General features: G+C 60.3%; 1 protein-coding gene across 1 annotated transcript; it reads right to left on the reverse strand.

Moving 5' to 3' along the window:
- Positions 1-4,703: 4,703 nt before the first annotated feature.
- Positions 4,704-14,302, reverse strand: KLHL30 (kelch-like family member 30). The gene is made up of 7 exons (XM_008585974.1): positions 13,452-14,302; positions 11,903-12,038; positions 10,060-10,146; positions 9,425-9,580; positions 8,683-8,871; positions 7,423-7,568; positions 4,704-6,070 (listed from the first exon to the last, which is right to left on the reverse strand). The coding sequence occupies exons 1-7, from the start codon at positions 14,223-14,225 to the stop codon at positions 5,819-5,821; spliced, it is 1,740 nt and encodes a 579-aa protein (XP_008584196.1). The 5' UTR covers positions 14,226-14,302; the 3' UTR covers positions 4,704-5,818.
- Between the last annotated feature and the right edge of the window lie 5,505 nt (positions 14,303-19,807).

Here is a 19,807-nt window from a genome sequence, read left to right on the forward strand (position 1 = left end):
CGGGGAGGCCCTTTCCCGGGCGGGCACCGCTCCCCTCCGGGCTGGGGCCCCGGGGGCGCGCGGCGAACCGAATCCACACCCGGGGCTGGGAGGACTGACCCCAGCGTGCCCAGGAGCCGGCTGCCCGCTGTGCACCACCCGCACCCCGCGCACTCAGGGGGACCAGACCCCGCCGGCCTGACCCCCGGGCGCCTCCCCGGAAGGAAGCAGCCCCTCACCCCACCCCGGGCTGCTCCCCTGTATTCCGCACCGGACGACAGACGCCACGAGAGCGCATGTTGTTCACGAGTGGGAAGAGGCCCAGCTGGCAAGGCACCTTCCCACGGTGTAGACCCACGGACGGATAGTCCCCTCCTGTCCTGTCGCACCTAGGCTGTGCCACCAAGACTGAAAGGAAGTCCCAGAATCGGGCAGGTGGTGCCCCGTCCAGCCTGGGGGACGGCCCGGGTCATGCCTCAGCCCGTAGCTCGCCTCCGTCACCCACCTTCTCTGGCACTCGTGGGTCGGTCCCCCTAGCCGGCTGGGTGCCAGGCAGTGGGGTTAGAAAAAGCTTGATATTGCATGTTAATTATTCCCAGTTATTCTGTCTCTTTTCCAGTAGGATGTGGGAACGGTGGTGGAGTTGGGGGGGGATTTAAAGAAAACAGACCCTGCCCGCCACGAGAATTCGTCTCCCCGGGAACGTGAGTCCCGCAGACTTACTCTGTGAAGATGCCATTCAACGGCAGGTTAGCGCTGCAAACGACCAGCTCTGCCTTTAGAACCTTCACAGACTTAAGGATGTCTCCGGTGGGTTTTCATTTCAGGGCTGTTGGGATGTCCGCTGAGTGCTTCGTCGTGACATGCTTAGGCGCTGGGGCATGGGCTTCAGTGCTGTTCAAATTTGGTTTGGTTTCACTTATTCAGGGAGGTCTTATCCGTGGATTACAGGACACCGAGTGTGGGTGTCCTCTTCACTGAAACCTGCAGTCTGCTGCTAGAGAGGGGTTCCTGTCCCCCGGAGGTGCAACTCTCTGTGAAATGTACCTTCCTGCTTCTGGAAAAGTATGTCCGCACCCAGCACCAAAGTCCATTTTCACAGGCCCCACCGATTAGCCCAGAGGGGTGCGTGGCGCGCCCTGGCACACAGAGCCTGGGCAGAGCCGGCTCGGGTGGGAGGCAGGCCCTGTCGTCCCCTGGGAGTGGCTGTGTCTCCACAGCTATATGTTTTGCACGTTTGGGTTCTTCCTACTCTAGCTGGTGTGAAAAATGAGCTACGTGAGAAGTTTGAAGGTTACTGAAAAAAACATGAGCCCGTCTTCCCTATGAGGAGTTATCCCACAGGTGCGGGATTCCCTGCAGGAAGCCTCGCTGTGGCCGTGGCTCGAGGTGGTCGTCGTCTGGCCCAACCTGTGCCCCAGGAATGTGAGGATCGGGCTCTGTCATCTTTGGCAACACCAGGGACGTGCAGGGATGAGGGGACCTGATTTGGGGACTGTGATCCTTAAGATGTCCGTGTGACATCATTCTGCTTGACAGTGGGGGGCCTCAGCCTGCGTGAGGCCGGCGTTGAGGACAGGAGCCGTTGCCGTGTCGAAAACAGTTATGTTCCCAAACAGTGAGCAATTCTAGTGATGTCATAGGCGCTGCCGGAGGGCCCAGATCAAATTGGTTCTGGTGTTGCCACAGCCTCCTGTAACACTATCCTGAGGGGATGACACAGGCTGGCCCCGGGGTCAGGACAGTGGACAGGGCTGGGCCTTCAGGTAGGGGGCCCTGCATGTTTCTGGGGTGACATTTCAAAACAGCTTCTATTCAGAGGAGGGCAGAGCTTAGCAAGGAATCACACAGATCAAGGAGCAGCAGAAATGGGGTTCTGGGGGCACTGGGCGCCCCCTCCGCTGGCAGGGCTCAAAGACGGGGTGGCATCTGTGGGGTGCCGTGAGCCCCGGGGTGGAAGCACCGAATGAGCAGCCGCAGAGCAGGGCTCGGGCAGAGCGGAGGTGGCCTCCCCACGTGTCTTCACGCCCGGCTGAAACCTAATCCTCCTTCTTGGGCCCTCATGTCACGGCCTCAGCCCCGGCTTCCCAGCAGCTCGGTGCGGGCGAGCTGCTGCCTCTTCCCCAAGGGAAGGAACTCTGCCCATGAAGTCATGGGAATAGAAGCTCCCTTTGCCCCCAAAACAGTGGGAGCCTCCAGTCAGCTCGTTGTGTGGCCTTTGCTGTTTACCCAGGCCTTCCAAACACATGATGTCATCCAATTCTCAAGTCATGTCATGGTCCCCATGCGCAGATGGGGAAACTGAGGCTCCGCTATTAGGATTGGCCCAAGGTCACGGAGCTACCAAATGAAATCACATCCATGTTCTTTCTCACTTCTACCCAGAGGGTCTGTTGGGTTATTTTCTCCGTGTTTTCAATAGATTAACGAAAAATATTAGTCTTAAACTCACCTCTCAGTTTAAGGCAAGAGGGTAATACTGGAGGTTCTGTTTGCCATTTTGGTAAGAATCACATGCTTAAATGTGATCACAATAACCCCAGCCCCAACCCCGGAAGATCCTGGGACAGTCCACTTGCTTTGAGGAGGTCACATTGGCTCCTGGGGTGTCCATCCCGAATGGGAATTACTTCCCTCGTGAAGACTCTTGCCACAGTCTGCTTCGTTTCTCAATTAGTCAGCTTCATGTCTGGCTGCCCTCCCATGTGCCCGGCACTGGGGAGCCCCGGAGGATCAGCTGCACACACAGCCACGCTTTAGGCTGCGTGTCCCACACGGTGCTGGGCCGTGGGGTCAAAGAACAACACGGCCCTGGAGGAGCGGATGTCCTCAGCTCCCACGTGGCTGTGCCCATCCCTCTTCTTAAGTGACAGGCTCTAGGTCAATACGCTTGCTTTTCACCTGGGCTGACTGATTGACCAGCCAACTGGAGCTGTGGTCTAAATTGACTATACAGAACTGTCAGTTGGCCAGTCCATTTATTTACAGCTACATGAGGGTGTTGACACCTGATTCCAGCAGTCACCGTCCCTGCCTGGTACAGGGAAGATGCTCAATAATACGAGGGTCTTGTCTGGGAGGTGTGGGAGGACCCAAGTCCGATGGAAGTGGCTGGAGGCATCGCTGGACGCTGGCTCACCTGGGAGCCGAAGGGGGCAGAGCCTGCATCAGCTGTGCTGGGCCTGGCTGCTGAGGGCACATGTGCTCACTGAAGGCTGGGGTCTGCTAAGGGGTCTCAGTTTACCCAGCACCAGCTGTGGGAAAGACAACGTGCGCCCGCTTGGCAGACATGAGCACTGTGGGGCAGGGGAGGGAGGTTTCACTCCCCCCACACCCCTGTGGGCCTCAGAGTCTGGGGGGCTTTTGCACATGTTCCAAGGCTACCCATTCCCCTTTCTAGGAGCCCATATTAGCCCCAAACCTTCTTTTTTTTTGTCTTTTTTACTGACTGGCAACAGGATCGCAACCCTCGGTGTTGCGTCCACACCGCGCTCAGCCAGTGAGCGGGAACCGGTCTCCACATGGGATCCGAACCCTCGGTGGGAGCGCCACTGTGCTCCCAAGCGGCGCACTCTCCAGTGTGCCACCGGGCCGGCCCAGTAGCCCCAAACCTTCTAATGAGGCTTCATTTTCCTGGGGACTTTCATCATGGAAGAGGATGCCTTGGGTTGCTCACGGGCCTCTCGGGTGCATGAGTGTGTCAGTGCCAGTCACATAGTCAGAGCCCCTCCGAATGTGTGATCAGTGAGCTGCAGACCTTCCCTTTGCCCTCCCGATGCCCTGCCCCAGGGCCCTCTAGGACTGTCTCGGTAGCTCTCTGCCTTCTGGATTCTGGTTGGTTTTGCCTGGTGGGAGGCACTGTCGGGAGACTGGGGGACAGGTGAGCACGTGAGATTGGGGCATCAGTTCTGTCATGTCCTCCCTGTGGGACCACAGATGGCAGCGGCTGCATTCCCTTGCCCAAGGCCCAGATCGCCACGGCCCTCTCTGAAGGCACTCTGGAGTCTCACCTGCTCCTTCCCGTGCCCCTGGAGGCAGAGGGGTGGGGACGGCTCCCCACTGTTGCAGTCCTGGGGAGCTCTCCAGCCCACAGCTTGGAAACAGGAGGACTTGGTTGCCCCTGAATAGGGCGGCTCAGCTCATCAGAGAGGGTATAGTTCAGTGCCCCAAAGCTGAGGGCCAGGTCCTGGTGCGGCTTGAGCCCCCCAGCCCAGCGACTGCCCCCCATTCCCAGAGGGTGTGCAGAGGAAAGCAGGCCTCACTCTAGCACGTCAGCCACCCATTCGAGTCTCCATTTTCTACCAGCCATTCGTCTGACTTCCTTCAATAACTGTCTAGAAAACGTTTCAGAAGATTTCCATACGGAAACCAAGTCAAGGGCCCCAGAAGCCCTTGTCCTTGTTTTCACCCAATCCGCCGGCTGATGTGGCTCTCCTCAGGTCCCGGCCCTTGCTCTTTGGGGGCGGGAACCCGAGGCCCCGCTCTGCCTGGGGCAAAACGGATCCTGAACTACAGAAGCAGGTGGGACACAGGGGTAGCAGAGGCCCCTCGGGGCCCTGGTGGGGTTCAAGGAGGAGCCAGGGGCTGGCCCTGGAGCAGAAACCCAGATCCAAGGGGACAGGAGCCACCCAAGTCTTCAGCAGGCCAGTGTCAGGCTGGATCCGATTCCGAACGCAGCTGCGTCCTCTGACATAGCCTGTGACAGAGGGGACATGCCACTCGGCACCCAGTGAGAGTCCTTTATTGCCTCTTTGATTACAAGCTTGGCGCCTCGTTCAGGACATGAAAGAAGGCGCACAGAGGCTGGGCCAGCCCTGCATGGGACCCCAGTCAGCCTGAGGGGCTCTGGGACAGGCCTGAGCCACCTGAGTCATGCCACGTGCTGGCAGGAGAGCCCATTGGTCACGACCCACCACCCTCTCTCGGGAGCATGCTGGGAGCAAGCCACCAATGCACCCAAGAGGCAGCCCCGCAATGTGCAGATTTCGCATCGGTGGGCCTCCCCGGAGAGAAACTGGATTCTGAGGCAGAGCCTTCGTTTTGAGGCAGATCACGTAAGAGCAGGGGAAGGCCTGTCAGAGCGCACTCCCTCCCTGCTCGCCTCCCTGGCCCTTCCCTGGGGCCCCCCACCCCCCGCCTCCTTCCTTCCTAGTGCATTCATGGGGGTGACACACGAAGAGTTGGGCGGAGGCCTCCTTTGTCCTCAGAAGCAGATTTGGGAACATGGTGCCAACATGGAGAGGCTGGGTTGGGGAGAGCCCAAAGCCTAGCTTCGTGTGTGGTGACATGAAGCCTGAGGCCAGACAGGGGAGGCTGCAGGCCCTGGTCACACAGCAGGGGCCCAGCAGACGCAAGGATCTGGTGCTGGCCCATCCCAAGGTCCCTCCTTCCTCAACAGCCTCGGCTTCCTGGGCTGCTCCGTGTCCACCCCCAATTTGTGCAGCTCCTCTGAAAGCCACCAGTGGGACACAGAGGCAGGGACAGCTGACATTTGCAGAGCGCATGAGTTCTGAGAATGCTGTCCTGGACCCACTGGCTCCTGTCTCTGAGGTCTCAGCAACCCCCAGGGGCAGCCGCACGGCGTCCCCCATTACATGACTGGGCAGAGTTCAGGCCCTGGCCACTGGTCAGCTCGGTTTGCTGTGGTGGCTCCAGAGACCAAGGCTGTGTCCTCTCAGCCGTGCCATCTGACGTGCCCTGGTAGCCCGAACCTGGCCTGAGTTCTGGAAGGGATAGCAGCTCCAAATGAACAGACAGGCAAAAATAAAAGGGTCCAGCCCACGGGGTGACCACAGGAGGAGCTGCTCTGGGAACCCTCTCTTCGGAGCCCCTTTCCCACTCAGTGCTCCTGGGCGGGGCTGAAGGGCTGGGTCCACCTGGAGACATCCAGGAAGATGGCAGAGGCCCCGTGGTAGAGCCAGAGGCGGGGCAGGGCACCGTGGCGGGTCCAGGCATCACGCACGGTGTTGTAGACCTCCATCTCCACGTGGTAGTCGCCATCCATGCCCTGCCAGCGGCCTCCCGTCACGTACAGCGCGTCGCCCAGTGGCACCAGCGCGCCATTCTCATGCAGGCTGTGCAGGGACTGCACCTGCGGACAGTCAGCTGGTCAGTGTCCAGCGGGCAGCCAGAAGGAAGCAGCAAGGGGGGTCGTTGGTGGGGGTGGGGGACAGGTGAGGAGGACGGCCAGGTGCCTGGCTCAATGTCCTGTCCAGGACACCAGCACACCGGTTCCCTGGGGAGCTTAGCCCCAAGTTCCCCGTAGCTTCCTCAGACTCTCCCGTTAGCGGGGAGACCTCACTGTTCCCCTCTCTGGCCCACATCTCCAGCCCCCTGCAGTTGGGGTGGGGGGATGCCAAGGCCTGAGCCCAGAGCCTCCTCCCACAGAGGTCTGAGCTGAGCCTCGGCTTCACAGTGGCTCTCGTGGAGGGCGCAGGTGTGGCTCAGCCCCAGCAGACACCCAGGAGAGCTGAGCCCTCCATAGGACCCCTCATCCACCCTTGCACCCCTCGCCCCAGCCCATGGTTCACGAGTGCCCTGGAGAGGGGTCATGGGATGAGGGTTTCTGGAAGAGCCCAGGGTGGACAGGAAGGGTGAGGCCTATCTGTGACCTTCCACACGAAGACGGCAACTGGCGGCCAGGCTTGGAGAGGCAAAGTAGAGCCCCACATTGACGGGACCCCAGCCCAGAACAGTGGCCTCCCTGCCGTAATGGGGGGCCTCGGGTCTACTGTAATGGGGGCCTCGGGTCTGCTGAGCACTGATGCCAGGGAGAGGTGCGGGCAGCAGGATTGCAGAGGTCCTGCTGTCACCCGGTGGTCAGCACAGACTTTGGTGGCTTCAGGAAGGGGTGCCACCTCCTCGGCCTCCAGAGACTCAAAGGGGCAGGCCCAGGCATCCGGCTTGGCACTGAGACCCATCATGGGCCTCCTGGACACTGTCCCTCTTGCTGCAAGGGAAGCTGCTCGGAGGACATGCTCGCCTCCCATCCCGTCCCCTGTGTCCGATGGCTCAAGAGGAAGTGTGTGGTGGATGGCACTGGGGTTGGGGGGCCAAGGAGCTGGCTGCCCCTGCCACTCCCACCGCTCAGGAGCCCTTCCCTGCTGACCCCCCAGGGCAGGGCCCACCCCCTCTTGGCCAACAACAGGAAGGTGTCCCTTTCCTCTAGTCCGTGGCTGAGCCTGGTCTTGCTCCCTGATGAGGGGGACAGGCCACCCCTGCCCAGGAAGAAGGCATGCAGGGGACAGAGCACTGGTGGGGACCAGCAGCCCAGCAGCCGTGCTCTCCCCGTCGCGGGGCCCGCACCCGTGCCTCCCTGTGCTGTTGGCCCCTTGGTGGCCCAGCCGCCCATCCCACTGTTTGCAGGCCTGCGCTCTGCGGTGTCAGGAGTCCCGGGCAGTGGCTCTCCACCCGGGGTGGGGCACGGGGGGCGGGGGGGCCCACCTTCTGCCACAGGTTGGCCCCGGGGTCGTACACATAGACCTTCTTGGTGTTGTCACCAATGAGGTAGAGCGTCCCGTGCAGTGCCGCGCAGCGTGGCGAGGACAGGTACTTGGGCAGGAAGGGCGAGGCGATCACGCTCCACGTATCTGCAGGGACACGGGCCCACCTTCACCAGGGTCTCCAAGGTGGGCTCCTCCAGAGGGGAGGTCGTTTCCAGTCTGAGGACCCAGGGCCAGGGAACTCTCTGAGCCTCAGTGAACCCATCTGCGAAATGGGAGTGGGCCCCTGGCGGTGCGGCCGTGGAGGTCCACAGGGCCCGAGCGCTGGGGCAGGTCCACTCCCTCCCTGTCACTGAGCCTCACTCTCTCCCTTCAGGAGAGGAGGGGACGGTGTGGGGATCCCTCAGGAATCTCACCCTCAGGAGGGGCTATGCCCTGGTCCCCATCCTGACTGGGGACTGCTGTGAGCCCCTGGTCCTCCATCTCCTTCCTGGCCTGTCCCTGTCCCCCAGGGTCTGGTAACCAAGTGGGCACAGCCCCTGGGTCCAGGAGGCTTCTCGTGGGATGCTCAGGCTCACACTGCTGAGCGGGTCCTGCTCTCACCTCCGCAGGCCAGAGGGAAACAGATTGGAGACCGGGGCCAGGAAGGCTGCTGAGCTAGAGAGAGCTGAGCTGGGACTCGAACCCCGGCAGGACAAGTCCACAGCCCGAGCTCCAGCATGCTGGGCCTGGAGGTCAGAGGTCGCTGCTCCCGGCCCATGAGGCCAGTTCCAGGACAAAGCAGCCAGGTAGCTTTCAGGACCCAGCTTGGGGCTGGGCTTCCCCGTCACTGCCCCTGGGCACCCCGCCCCCCAGCCCGGTCCCCCAGCTGCTGCACTGAGGCCTGGGCAGGGCAAACATGTGGCTTGCTTCTAGGCTGGGACGAGGCTGTGACCCTGCAGAGGTGAGCCCCTCAACCCCTGACCCCTCTGTCCCTGCCTTTTTCCACCATCCCATCCCCTCTGATGGGGCTGTGGCCCTTTGTAAGAGACCTGTGGCTGCCAGCTCCCTGTCCCCTGTCCTCAGGAGCTCCCCACACTCACCCTCACCGTCAGCCTCACTGTGATGTACAGTAGCCTTTCAGAGGGTGCCTGTGGTCACCTGTCCTGACCTCTGGGCCCCGCCCTGCACCCCTGTGTTGGGCTGTGTTGGGATGACAGTACTGCCACCTGGCTCCCCTGTCCCGACACCCCCAGCCCCACCCCACCCAGCGCCTGCCCACCTGTGACAGGGTTGTAGCACTGCAGGGCCAGCGCGTTGTATTTGCAGGCGCTGGAGCCCACCAGGTAGAGCCGGCCGCGGCAGCCGGCGGCCGAGAAGTTGCTGACGTACTTGAGGGCCGGGCTGGCAGGCGTCCAGCTGTCTGTGTAGGGGTCGTAGCTCTCCACCTCCACCACGTCCTGAGTGGTGCCTAAGGGGTGGGGCGGCTCAGCTGGCGGGGGGTCAGGGCTGCAGGGGGCTGGGGACGAGGGAAGCGTTCCTGGAAACTCAGGGTCCAGGCTTTGTAAGGCAGCAGCGGCCACCCCGGGTGTCCCAGCTCAGGCTGGGGGCGTGGAGGAACAAAAGCAAGAGCAAAGCGGCCCCCGTGGGTCCCCTCATCCTGGTGGCTTCCCAGTGACCCCAGCGGAGGGCTGAGCCCAATGGCTCGGGATGGCTGTGGTCATCTCTGCTGGCAGCTCGAGGCCTGAGCTCCTGCCAGGTCCCTGTCTGGGGACTTCCTCGTGGCCCTTCATTCTCTGTCCCTGTGTGCGTCAGCAGCACCGGGAGCTGGCTGTCGAGGGCACCCAGGCGGTGGGTGCTGATGGCCCGCCTGGCCGGAGCCCTGCTGTGGGGCTCACTCACCCTACCCGACAGCAGCCGTGGGAGCGGCGCCCCTGTGGCATGGGGCTCTGTCCCCACTGGGGCGTGGGGTGGGGGAGTCATTGCAGCAGGAATGAGAGGGAGGACGAGGAGGGAGGGCTCACCACCGATGGCGTAGATGTCCCCGTTGAGAGCTGCGCTGGCGTGGTTGGTGCGGGCCTTCAGCATGGGTGCCACGGGCTTCCAGGCTGCCTCCTTCAGCGGGAAGCACCAGGCCTGGGTGGTTGACCAGGTGTCTGTCTTGGTGCCCCGTGAGCCGCCTGCCAGGAGAGATTCTGTCCACACAAGCACCGCCAGCCTGGGGTCCTCTTGCCAGTGGGGACTGGGACCAATGTCTGGCCCCCTTACCCCCATGCCCAGCTGTGATTGTGAGTGTGGCAGGCCAGGGGCAGGACCGTGGCTGGCAAGTCTAGCTGGGTGACTTTGGACAGGTCCCTCCACCCCCCAGAAACAAGAGGGACAAGATCAGTGGCCTCAAACCTCCATCAGTGGAGCTTTCTCCACCAACCGAATCTTAAAAGGACCCCAATTTCACACAGCTCCTCTGGGGAGGCCCCGGCTGCAGGAGCACAGCAGGTCAGCACCCACGAGTGTACCCGTGGGTTTTAAACTTCCTTGTTTTCACACGCATGGAAAAGTCTGGAAGCGTCTTGACTAAATTGTCACGGATCCCACCGAGTGTGGGATAGTTGGACTCGGCTGTGCTGCGCAGTGCCCTTAGCTGGGCAGGGCTGCCCACCTGTGACATAGACGTCGTTGTTCAGGGCCGCCAGGGAGAAGCCCCACTTGTGGTAGTCGGGGAAGTCTGGGAGTGCCATCCACCTCTCTGGCAGGAAGAGAGAAGCAGCGGGGTCAGGGTGGCTGGGCTTCCTGCTGGGGCCCACCCTCCTCTGGCCTTGCTGGGGTGGAAGGGACGGGGCCCAGCTGCTGCAGAGGTCGGGGGTGACAGCTGGTGGGGTGGGGTCAGAGGTGGCCCTGGGCACTCTGGCTCAGCTTGGCCCACCTCTTTCACCACCTCCCCTCACCACCCTCCAGAACCTGGCACCCTGACTGGACACAGGATTGTGTCCAGGGATACGACAAGAGGCAGCCCCGGCTCTGGAGGCTGGGGTCTCACCCTGACCCTGCAGCCGACCCGTCTGGGTCTGCTCGCCCCTCAGTCAGATGGGTTAAGGGCCCTGATCTGTTGGTGTCTCTAGTGGGCTGTAACACAAACACCTCTCATTCACTCATTCCCCATTCATTCATTCATTCATCCTGACCACCGTCTCAGCCCACATGGCGGCCAGGGGTGTACAGGAGATCAAACACAGGCCTTGCAGCAGGCAGAACAGGGTCCAAATCCCGGTTTTGGTGCACCTGCTGTGTGGCCTTGGACAAATGCCAGCCTCAGTTTCCCCACCTCTCAGGGAGGTGTGGGCACTACAGGAGCAGATGTAGCTGGCATGTGGCCACTGCTCAGCTGACGATGGCCATTAGGATTATCGTCACTATTGTTGTGATGGACAGAGGAATGTGCCCAAGTCAGACCTGCCTCATGGAGGTACATAGGGTAAACTGAGGCAAGAGGTGAGGAAATATTTTGAAAAATCAAAATGAGACAATAAATGAGAGAAAGTTAAAGTCCTATAAATGGACATGTTTTGGGTGTTTGTGGAAGAGACCCAGGCCTTGCGATGTACCCTGGGAAGACTGTTTACTGTTTACCATGGTTTTCGGGACATGTGGAATTCCGGGCCTTGCTGGAGCAGAGCCTGGCACTCTGTGCAGGGACTGAGTGTCCCCCTGACTCATGTCTCTGTCACCCCAGGGTTGCCCAGCAGTCAGCAGCCTTCGCCTGCCAGTGGCCCCCCCGCTGCCCTCCGGCAGGGTCTGAGGGACAGCTGCTCCTTCCTGACATCAGCCCCTGGCCGGGACAGCCAGTCTTGGACTTCTTCGAGTCTGCCAGCTGCTGACGCCATGGGGGGTGGCCCCAGGACACCAGCCAGCCACATGAGCACTTTCCACAGAGCTTCCCCGGGGCCAGCATGGCCCTCCAGAGCCCCTGCTGGGCTCTCAGCCCTCCTTCCCAGGCGGGCAGTGCCCACCTCAGGACCCCCCTACACCTGTGCGAGGAGGCGCCAGAACCCATCTCACAGATGAGGAAACGGAGGCTTAGGGCAGCGAAGTGACCTGCCCAAGGGCAGAGCTGGACCTGAGCTCCAACCCGGCTCCTGCACCCTTTCAGCCCCGCTCTGTGCTCGAGGCTTTGGTACCCCCATTGGGTGTACAGGACAGGGGCACTGAAGGAGCAGCCAGCCAGGTGCCCACCACTGCAGTGCAGTCAGGCAGCGGGACCCCTTACACCAGCCCCAGGACCTAAGAAAGATTGGAGTCAGGGGCTCTGGCTACAGGGAGAGGGGATGCTGCCTCCTGCCGTGGCCCCCGAGGCGCCTCTGCAGCCCCTGCTGGGGCCCACCCAGGTACACCCAGGACAGTGGACTTGGGCAGATCCTGTGCTTTATGCACCTCACTTGCTCCATTGGCACGGTGGGCACGACCCAGGGACAGTGGCGAGCCCTGAGCCGGGGAGGGGTACTCACTGGCCTTGGTGTCATAGAAGGCAAAGTTCCCGGGGTGGATGGCTGGCTCCTCGCCGCCCTCCTCGTCTTCCTCCAGTGACCGCCCGCCCACCACCACCAGAACCTCCTCCAGATTCCCCAGGAGGGCCGGCAGCACCTGCAGGGCCGGGAGGGCAGGGTCAGAACAGTCTTGACTGTCTCCTGGTGCCCAGGGATGCGAGTGTCCTGCTGTGCCAGCGTCCACTCATGGGGCCAGGTGGGCCTCAGCACGTTTGCACGCATGCATGCATGTGTGCATCCATGTGTGCATGTGTGTGTGCATATTGCTGTGGGGCTGGAGATGGTGGCAGGTGTGCCACGAGGGGAGGGCAGCAGGTCCATGTGTGCCCTGAGCAGCAAACCTGCTGATCTCCAGCAGTCAGCACACGCCTTTGAAGGCATTTCTGCACCCACCTTTGGAAGTGACCCAGAGCCTGTCCCCAGTACCCCACATGAGCCTTCCCCTTTCTCCCAGGAGTCCCTGTTGCCCTGGCAGACTGCAGCAGGTTGCACTAGGATGGCTCCAGCCTGGCGGGAAATGCTGGAATGCTCACACATGGAATGGCCAGTAAGTAGCCACTGCCCAGGACTCCCCGGATCCCATGGTCCCCCACCGTCACCCTGGCCCCTCCTATGGGATGCCTGGATCTCCCAGCACCAGAGATTACAAGATGACCACCTAGCCAGGAGCGGCCCCCAAGCCAGCTGCAGTAGAAAGCCAAGCCCATTGTGACTGGGTATCAGCGGTGGCAGGGGTTAGGATTTTGCCCACCACATGGTCCATCCGTGGCCTGGGAACCATCAGCCAGAACCACTTCTTCATTCTGACTTTCTTTGGTCCAAGGGAGTACTCTGAGCAAGGCCCCTGGGCAGGCTGCCTGCAGCTGAACCATCCGTCGGCTCCTTGTCCCAGCCACACCCAGGCCTGTCACTTCATCAGGACTTACTCAGCCTGCTGGCCCACTGCCAGCACAAGTAAGAAGTTTTACCCCATAAATGCATGAATGGCTTCCTCAGGAGCAGGCGGGCTGCCATGACTCTCTGTGCCCGTGCTTGTGCATAATCCCTGCCACCTTCCAGGATGGTTTTCCCTCCCTTCCTCTTGCTGAGCCCCTATCCCTCCTCTAAAGCCCGGCTCAGGTGCTGCCTCCTCCAGATAGCCCTCCCTGACTTCCAGACCCTTCAGAATGTCCCTAGTGTCCTGTGCATGTGCCCCACCCAGCACTGGCCGTTCCACTCTGCTTGAGGTCTGTCCCCAGGAGCTGTGGGCTCCTTCAGGACAGGGGTTAGGTCTTATCATTTCTAGGTTCCCTTTTCCCTCATGTCCAGGGTGTGGCACACAGGGGCACAATCTGTACTCGAGGGGTGAATGGTAACACCCTCACAGGTAATCAGCCCAAGGCAAGGAGCATTGCAAGGTCGGGGGGCACCTGAAGGATGCCCTCTCTCCCCTCCACCCCTATGCAGGTGGGGTCTCTGGGGTTCCTCTCCCTGCCTCCCCAGGGATGGGAGCACCTGGACCCTCACTTACTCCACCATGGCCCTGGGACAGTACTGCCTGGCATGCTTCTGACTCCCGGATCAGCGGCTCGGTGGCCAGCAGCTGCTGCACACAAGGCCTGGGCACGGCGTCCAGGTGCACCAGGCTGAGCAGCTCAGGCAGATGGGAGGCCCGGGCCTGGGGGTCATGGCGCACCCAGCGCAGCAGGGCCTCCAGCCGGCTTTGCTCCGGCTGCACCTGCAGCAGGTCGCTGGCCAGACAGGTGGCTAGCCGGTCTCGGGACAGCTGCAGGAACTCATCCTCCTGTGCCACGGCCTCAAAGTTCTCCCGCAGGAAGGCCCAGGCCTTGGCAGCCACGCCCAGCAGCCCCTGCTGCTCCCCAAACTCACAGATGCCCAGGCAGTTGGCAGCATCCAGCTGCTGCTGCAGGTAGCGGCCGCAGACCTTCTGCACGGCGGGGAAGTGCAGGCGGGCGGCCGTGCGCGTCAGCGCCTCCACGTTGCCCTGGGTGATGGTCAGGCGGCCCGTGTACACAAAGTCCACCAGCTGCCCCACCACGGCCGGCTCCACGTCCCGCAGCTCCACGCGTGCGGAGAAGCTCTCGGCAAAGTCTCCTGCAAACATGGCATGGAAGTAGGGACTGCTGAGTGCCAAAAGGCCACGGTGGCAGGGCAGCTCCTGGCCGCCCACCAGCAGCGTGACGTCGGCCAGCTTGGGCTGCGAGCGCAGCCGCTGCAGGCCGTCCAGCATGTCCTGGGCATGCGAGGGCAGGTGGAAATCCAGGTCATCCACATTCCGCACCATGATGCCAGTGCCAGCGGGGGACCCCTGGCGGCCCACTCACTCACGGGGAAGAAGTGAATGGAGCCCACCGGAGCTCCTAGGGAGAGAAGAGAGCAGGGTAAGCCAAGGGGGACCGTCTCACTTACCTGAATGACCCATCTGTCCGACCGTCTGTCCATTGGTCCTTGCCATCTGTGAGCAAGCACGGGCCGGTCCCATTTTACAGTGAGGAAATTGAGTCTCAGGGAGGGTGGGAGACCTACCCATGGCCAGGCTAGTGGGGCAGCGCAGGGCTGGGTCTCCTCCGCAGCTCTGGGCTACACAGAACAGACCCCTAGAGCATGGGGACCCCCAGCACCCACACTACCAAGAGGCTTCCTCTGTCGCAGATCTAACATTGCTGGGGGGCCCTCGAGGGACATTTGAGAGGTTTCCTGCCCCACTGATCTCACTGTCTGCCTGCCGTGATCTTGCTGGTGACCATGGGCGAGCCGCACCCCTCTCTGGTTTCCTCATCTGCTATCAAAGGCTGACAGGGGGGCTCGGGCCGCCCCCTCACCACGGTCGCACACAGCCACCCTGCTCCCCGCATGCCCAGCCATGGGCACGCCTTGCCACACATTCCTCTCTCAGCCTCACAACAGTCCTGTCAGATGGGGGTGCTCAGCGCTCTTTTTACAGCTGGGGAAACTGAGGCACAGAAGGCTTGAGTCAGTTGCCCAAGATCACACAGCTGGGAAGTGGCAGAGCTGGGATTTGAACTCAGAGCAGACTTGGGGCCCATGGTCTGGACACCCATGTCACCCCAGCTGTGATAAAGACCCCAAAGGCAACTTTCTGGAGGGTCATTTTGCACCACAATGTTCATATTGGTGGGTCAGCAGATCTAGTTCTGGGCTTATTTAATTATGTGTAGGTTTATTTATGTACTTCTGGTATTTGGCCCTAGGAAAACCATCCCAAAGGAACAAAAAGTCTGTACTAAGGTGTTCATCTGGAGTCGCCCCCCAAAAAGCGGCAAAGCCTCCACTAGGGGGTGCCTCATGGGGCCCTCAGAGGGCAGGAGAAGTGGCCTGGCCACTGGGAAATCAGCAGATCAACATGACAAAGCCGCATCTACAGAACCAGTGAACTAGGGACACCTGGGCGCAGCCCTAACGCTGGTTCCGGGCAGTGGGAGCTGAGGCCCCACCATCTCCTCACCCACTGGAGCCCCATCTCCATCCTCCAGAGCAGGAAGTGCCCAAGGAGACCACTTGGGGCCTTCCGAGGACCAGCCTGGGCAGGACAGCCCAGGAGTCCAGTGGGTGCCGATGCCCAGCACCCGGCTGAGTATCCATCCTGCTGACTCCCCCCCAGGGAGGTGCTCTGCCCTCCAAGGGGAAGAAGGGAGACTGGCTGGGGACTGTCCAGGAGAGGGGCACTGTCCCTGGGCCGCCGCCCACAGCCTTGCATTCCGATCATTGCTGTGCTCCCTTTGGCCAGCTGCTACTGTGGCAGCGACAGCAGCTAGCAGGCAGGAACCCCCAGCCACCTTCCCGAGGGGCCTCCGGAATGCCTGCTGCTGCCCGCTGCTCGCAGTCCCAGCGTGGGGCAGGGCCTTCTGGAGGGTCTCAGAGCCTCACCCCAGGGCCTGCCCAGGCCAGGAGGAAGGAAGGGTGAGCGGGCAGGATGGCAAGAGGCCTAATCCAACTTGTGCTGATGACTGGCTGGTGAGGCCCTGGCTGCAGCCTGAGGGGTGGTCCAGCCTCCCCCGGCCACCTCTCCAGCCAGGACACTGAGTGAACCATGTCTGCTGAGCCCCCACCCATGTAAGGAGCCTGGGTTCAAAGCACTCAGCTGTGATCCCCAAGCCCACTGGGCTGCCTGAGCATAACCTTGCTGCCCTGCTGCCACCCACCTGGTCCCCACCTCCCCTGTCATCTGCCCCAGTGCAGAGCCCCCTTGATCCTACCTCTCAGTCGGCCCTGGACCCTGTTGCTGAGAACACAGACCCAAGAACTGGACGCTCAGCCGGCAGCACCAGGGGCAGGGAGGGCCTGTGGGGCTGGGCTGAGCAGCCACGTGGGGACAGAAGTGTATTTTTAGCTTCTGTCTGCATCGGGAGAGAGGGAGGGTGGTGAAGGCTGGGCGGGGGTGGGAGGGAGTGAGGTGAGGGCTCCCCGCCACTGTCAGCTCTGAAAGCTGCACCAGACATGGCCAGTCACGACGGGCAGCCTGAGGCCTTCGTGTGACTGTGCGTCAGACAGACAGATGCAGGAAGCGTTCCAGCAAGGATGAGCTTTAACCCCTTGCTGTGGCAGCAGGGCTGGCCTCCCCCCCACCTGCATTTCCTCATCTGCTTGATGGGGACAGTGGGAGCCTGTGCTGGGGATGCCGGAGGTGCCGACAGGTGCTGGCTTCTCGATTGTTCCTGATGCTACTGATGTGGCCTCTTGCTCTTTTATCTGGTGGGCAAAACTAATTATGAGTAAATGCAAGGGGCCAGCAAAGTCTTTCAGAGCTTGAGGTCCGTGGTGGTGCTGGGGAAGACTCTGGTGGCAAAAGGAGATGCTCAGGGAGGAGAGGAGGTGCCCCCAGGTACCCACCAAGCTGGTGCAGACCTGGAGATCCCAAGACACCTTCCCCTTGGGCTGTCCTGGGGTCTTCATCCCTCGTGAGCACCAGAGACGGCCAAGAAATGGGATCATCTAAAAACACAGCACAGGGGCTCACGGCCCCCACGTAGCACTTGGTTCGTGGTGACCCCAGGGAGCTCCTTATGACTGCTTCTGAACTGAGAGCTGGAGCCACAGGCTCTGAACAAGATTGGGGGATGAGCCCAGGGGACTGAGAAGGGTCTCCAGACATCTCTAATGGCAATGGTCAGAGCAGAGCTTCCCAGCCAAGGGGCTTCAGATGCACAGGAGAGAAGCCCTCAGCCCTCAGCCTGGGTTTCAGGAGGGGCCACTACCCAACAGCCCCTCCTTCCTTTATTTTATTTTATTTTATTTTATTTTATTTATTTATTTTTTCCTTTTTGTCTTTTTTACTGACCGGCAACAGAATCGCAACCCTTGGTGTTGCATCCGCACCGCGCTCAGCCAGTGAGCAGGAACCAGTCTCCACATGGGATCTGAACCCTCGGTGGGAGCGCCGCCACACTCCCAAGTGGCGCACTCTCCAGTGTGCCACCGGGCCGGCCCAACCCCTCTTTCCTTTAGCCACATGGAAGTGTCAAGTATAGTAGTGACCTCCTGATGCCTGCTAGGGACTGGCTCAATGCTCTTATAGACCAGAGGGGCCAGGTAGCTGCCAGGGTGACAGCCCACACTCCTGGCAGATTAGGTAATTCAAGGTGTCGAGGTGTCCTGACAGCCAGGGCCTGGGAGACATAGCACCTGCCCTGCCAGTATAGCTGCCGGTCTGCTGCCTGCTGGGGACATGGCTGGAGATGGAAGCCAAGTCCCACTCCCATGATGTGTGGCCTAGGGAGGAGACCGTCCCCACACAAGCATTGCAGTGATTGATTCAGTCATCCCAAGTTTGCAAGGTGCTTCCATTTGGGTTCCTTATCCCATGCTCCCCTTCCAAGCTCCAGCTCAGCATAGTCCAGCATAGCCCAGCCATAGCCCAATCACAGCCCAGCCATAGAGCAGCCATAGACCAGTCACAGCCCAGCCATAGACCAGCATAGAGCAGCCATAGAGCAGCCATAGACCAGCATAGACCAGCCATAGACCAGCCATAGACCAGCATAGCCCAGCCATAGCCCAATCACAGCCCAGCCATAGATCAGCATAGACCAGTCACAGCCCAGCCATAGACCAGCATAGACCAGTCACAGCCCAGCCATAGACCAGCATAGAGCAGCCATAGACCAGCATAGAGCAGCCATAGACCAGCATAGACCAGCCATAGACCAGCATAGACCAGCCATAGACCAGCATAGCCCAGCCATAGCCCAATCACAGCCCAGCCATAGATCAGCATAGACCAGTCACAGCCCAGCCATAGACCAGCATAGACCAGCCATAGACCAGCCATAGACCAGCATAGAGCAGCCATAGAGCAGCCATAGACCAGCATAGACCAGCCATAGACCAGCCATAGACCAGCCATAGACCAGCACAGTCCAGCATAGTTCAGCTCAGCCCAGCCCAGCCCAGCCCAGCCTTGGGCCCTGTCCCTTCCCCTGCCTCTGTTCCACATAGTCCTAGGACTTTTTCACTGGCCTTGGGCATCAGCCTCATGGGGTGGGGAGTGCTCATGGATGTCCCCACCTGTCACTGTGTCCAGGACAATCATGGGGAGAGTACTGGGGGGGGGACCAGAAGCACCAGGTTGGCCCACTGTCCCCCGTTTGCAAGCAAACGTGAAGGGTTAATGCACTCCCAGCTTCGGCTGGAGGAAATGAGGACAGGGGATTCTGATGACAGGCACTGTCACAGGGAGCTGGCTCAGCTTGGGCACAGCCAGTGCTGCGTGCCAAGTGTAGAGGCCTCAGGTCAGACATCGTGGGGATCTGAGACTCAGCACCTCGAATGACAGGTCAGTTTGGGAAACTCAATACCAGGGACTCAAAATGGATCCTCATCAACAGATTGCTACTGGGTATTGCAGTTTTTAAAAATACGCTGCTTGTTTCTTTTTATGATGATAAAAATAACACACGCTCATTTCGGAAAACACAGAAAAATATAAAGCAGGAAAGTCCACCGGTAAGAGACAGTCGCCATTAACACACCGTATCTTCCCTACGGTCTTTTACCTTCTCAGGATTAGAATTGCTGCCCGTACGTGTTGTGACTCCTCTTATCACCTGATCGCATGTCATGAGCATCTCTGATGTGATCACTGTTTGAAAATATGATTTTAAACTTAATCTCAACAGGGAGAAATCTCCCTTTACGAAGTTGGAAGTGACTGGATGTCCCTATTAATGGGCATTTAGGCTGTTTTCCATTTTTTACCACTATAATGAAGACGGAGTCACCTCTGTGGTTACCCCCCTGAAATAGATCCTGAGCATGGAATCACCAAGTTAAAATGTGCGAGCATCTTTAAAACTGGGTGTGCGTGCCAGCGGGACCTGCAGCCTGGAGGGACCGGGGCACCTCCTCCCGCCGGGGGAACCGCGTCGCCTCTGCGGGGCCTGGGCCTTCAGGCTGTGCGGCCGGCCCAGTGCAGGACCCCCACACAGTCGGACTGCCCACCCCTCTCTGGCGTCTTGTGGCTTTACTTGTTCACAGCGCCTCTGATTCTGTCTGGGACTTATTTGGGGCATGGGGCCTTGTGTGACAAAGGCACCGTTTAAAAAAAAAATTTATTTAATATTATTATTATTTTTTTTTCCTTTTTTTTGTCTTTTTTACTGACCGGTAATGGGATCGCAACCCTTGGTGTCGCGCCCGTACCAGGGACCGGCAATGGAATCGCAACCCTTGGTATTGCGCCTGCACCGTGCTCAGCCAGTGAGCGGGAACCGGTCTCCACATGGGATCCGAACCCTCGGCAGGAGCGCCGCCGCGCTCCCAAGCGGCGCACTCTCCAGTGCGCCACCGGGCTGGCCCAATATTATTATTTTTTTAAATTTTATTTTGTCGATATACAATGTGGTTGAC

The sequence above is a fragment of the Galeopterus variegatus genome, unplaced genomic scaffold (genome assembly GCF_000696425.1).
Source record: "Galeopterus variegatus unplaced genomic scaffold, G_variegatus-3.0.2 Scaffold108, whole genome shotgun sequence".
Taxonomy (NCBI): Eukaryota; Metazoa; Chordata; class Mammalia; order Dermoptera; family Cynocephalidae; genus Galeopterus; species Galeopterus variegatus.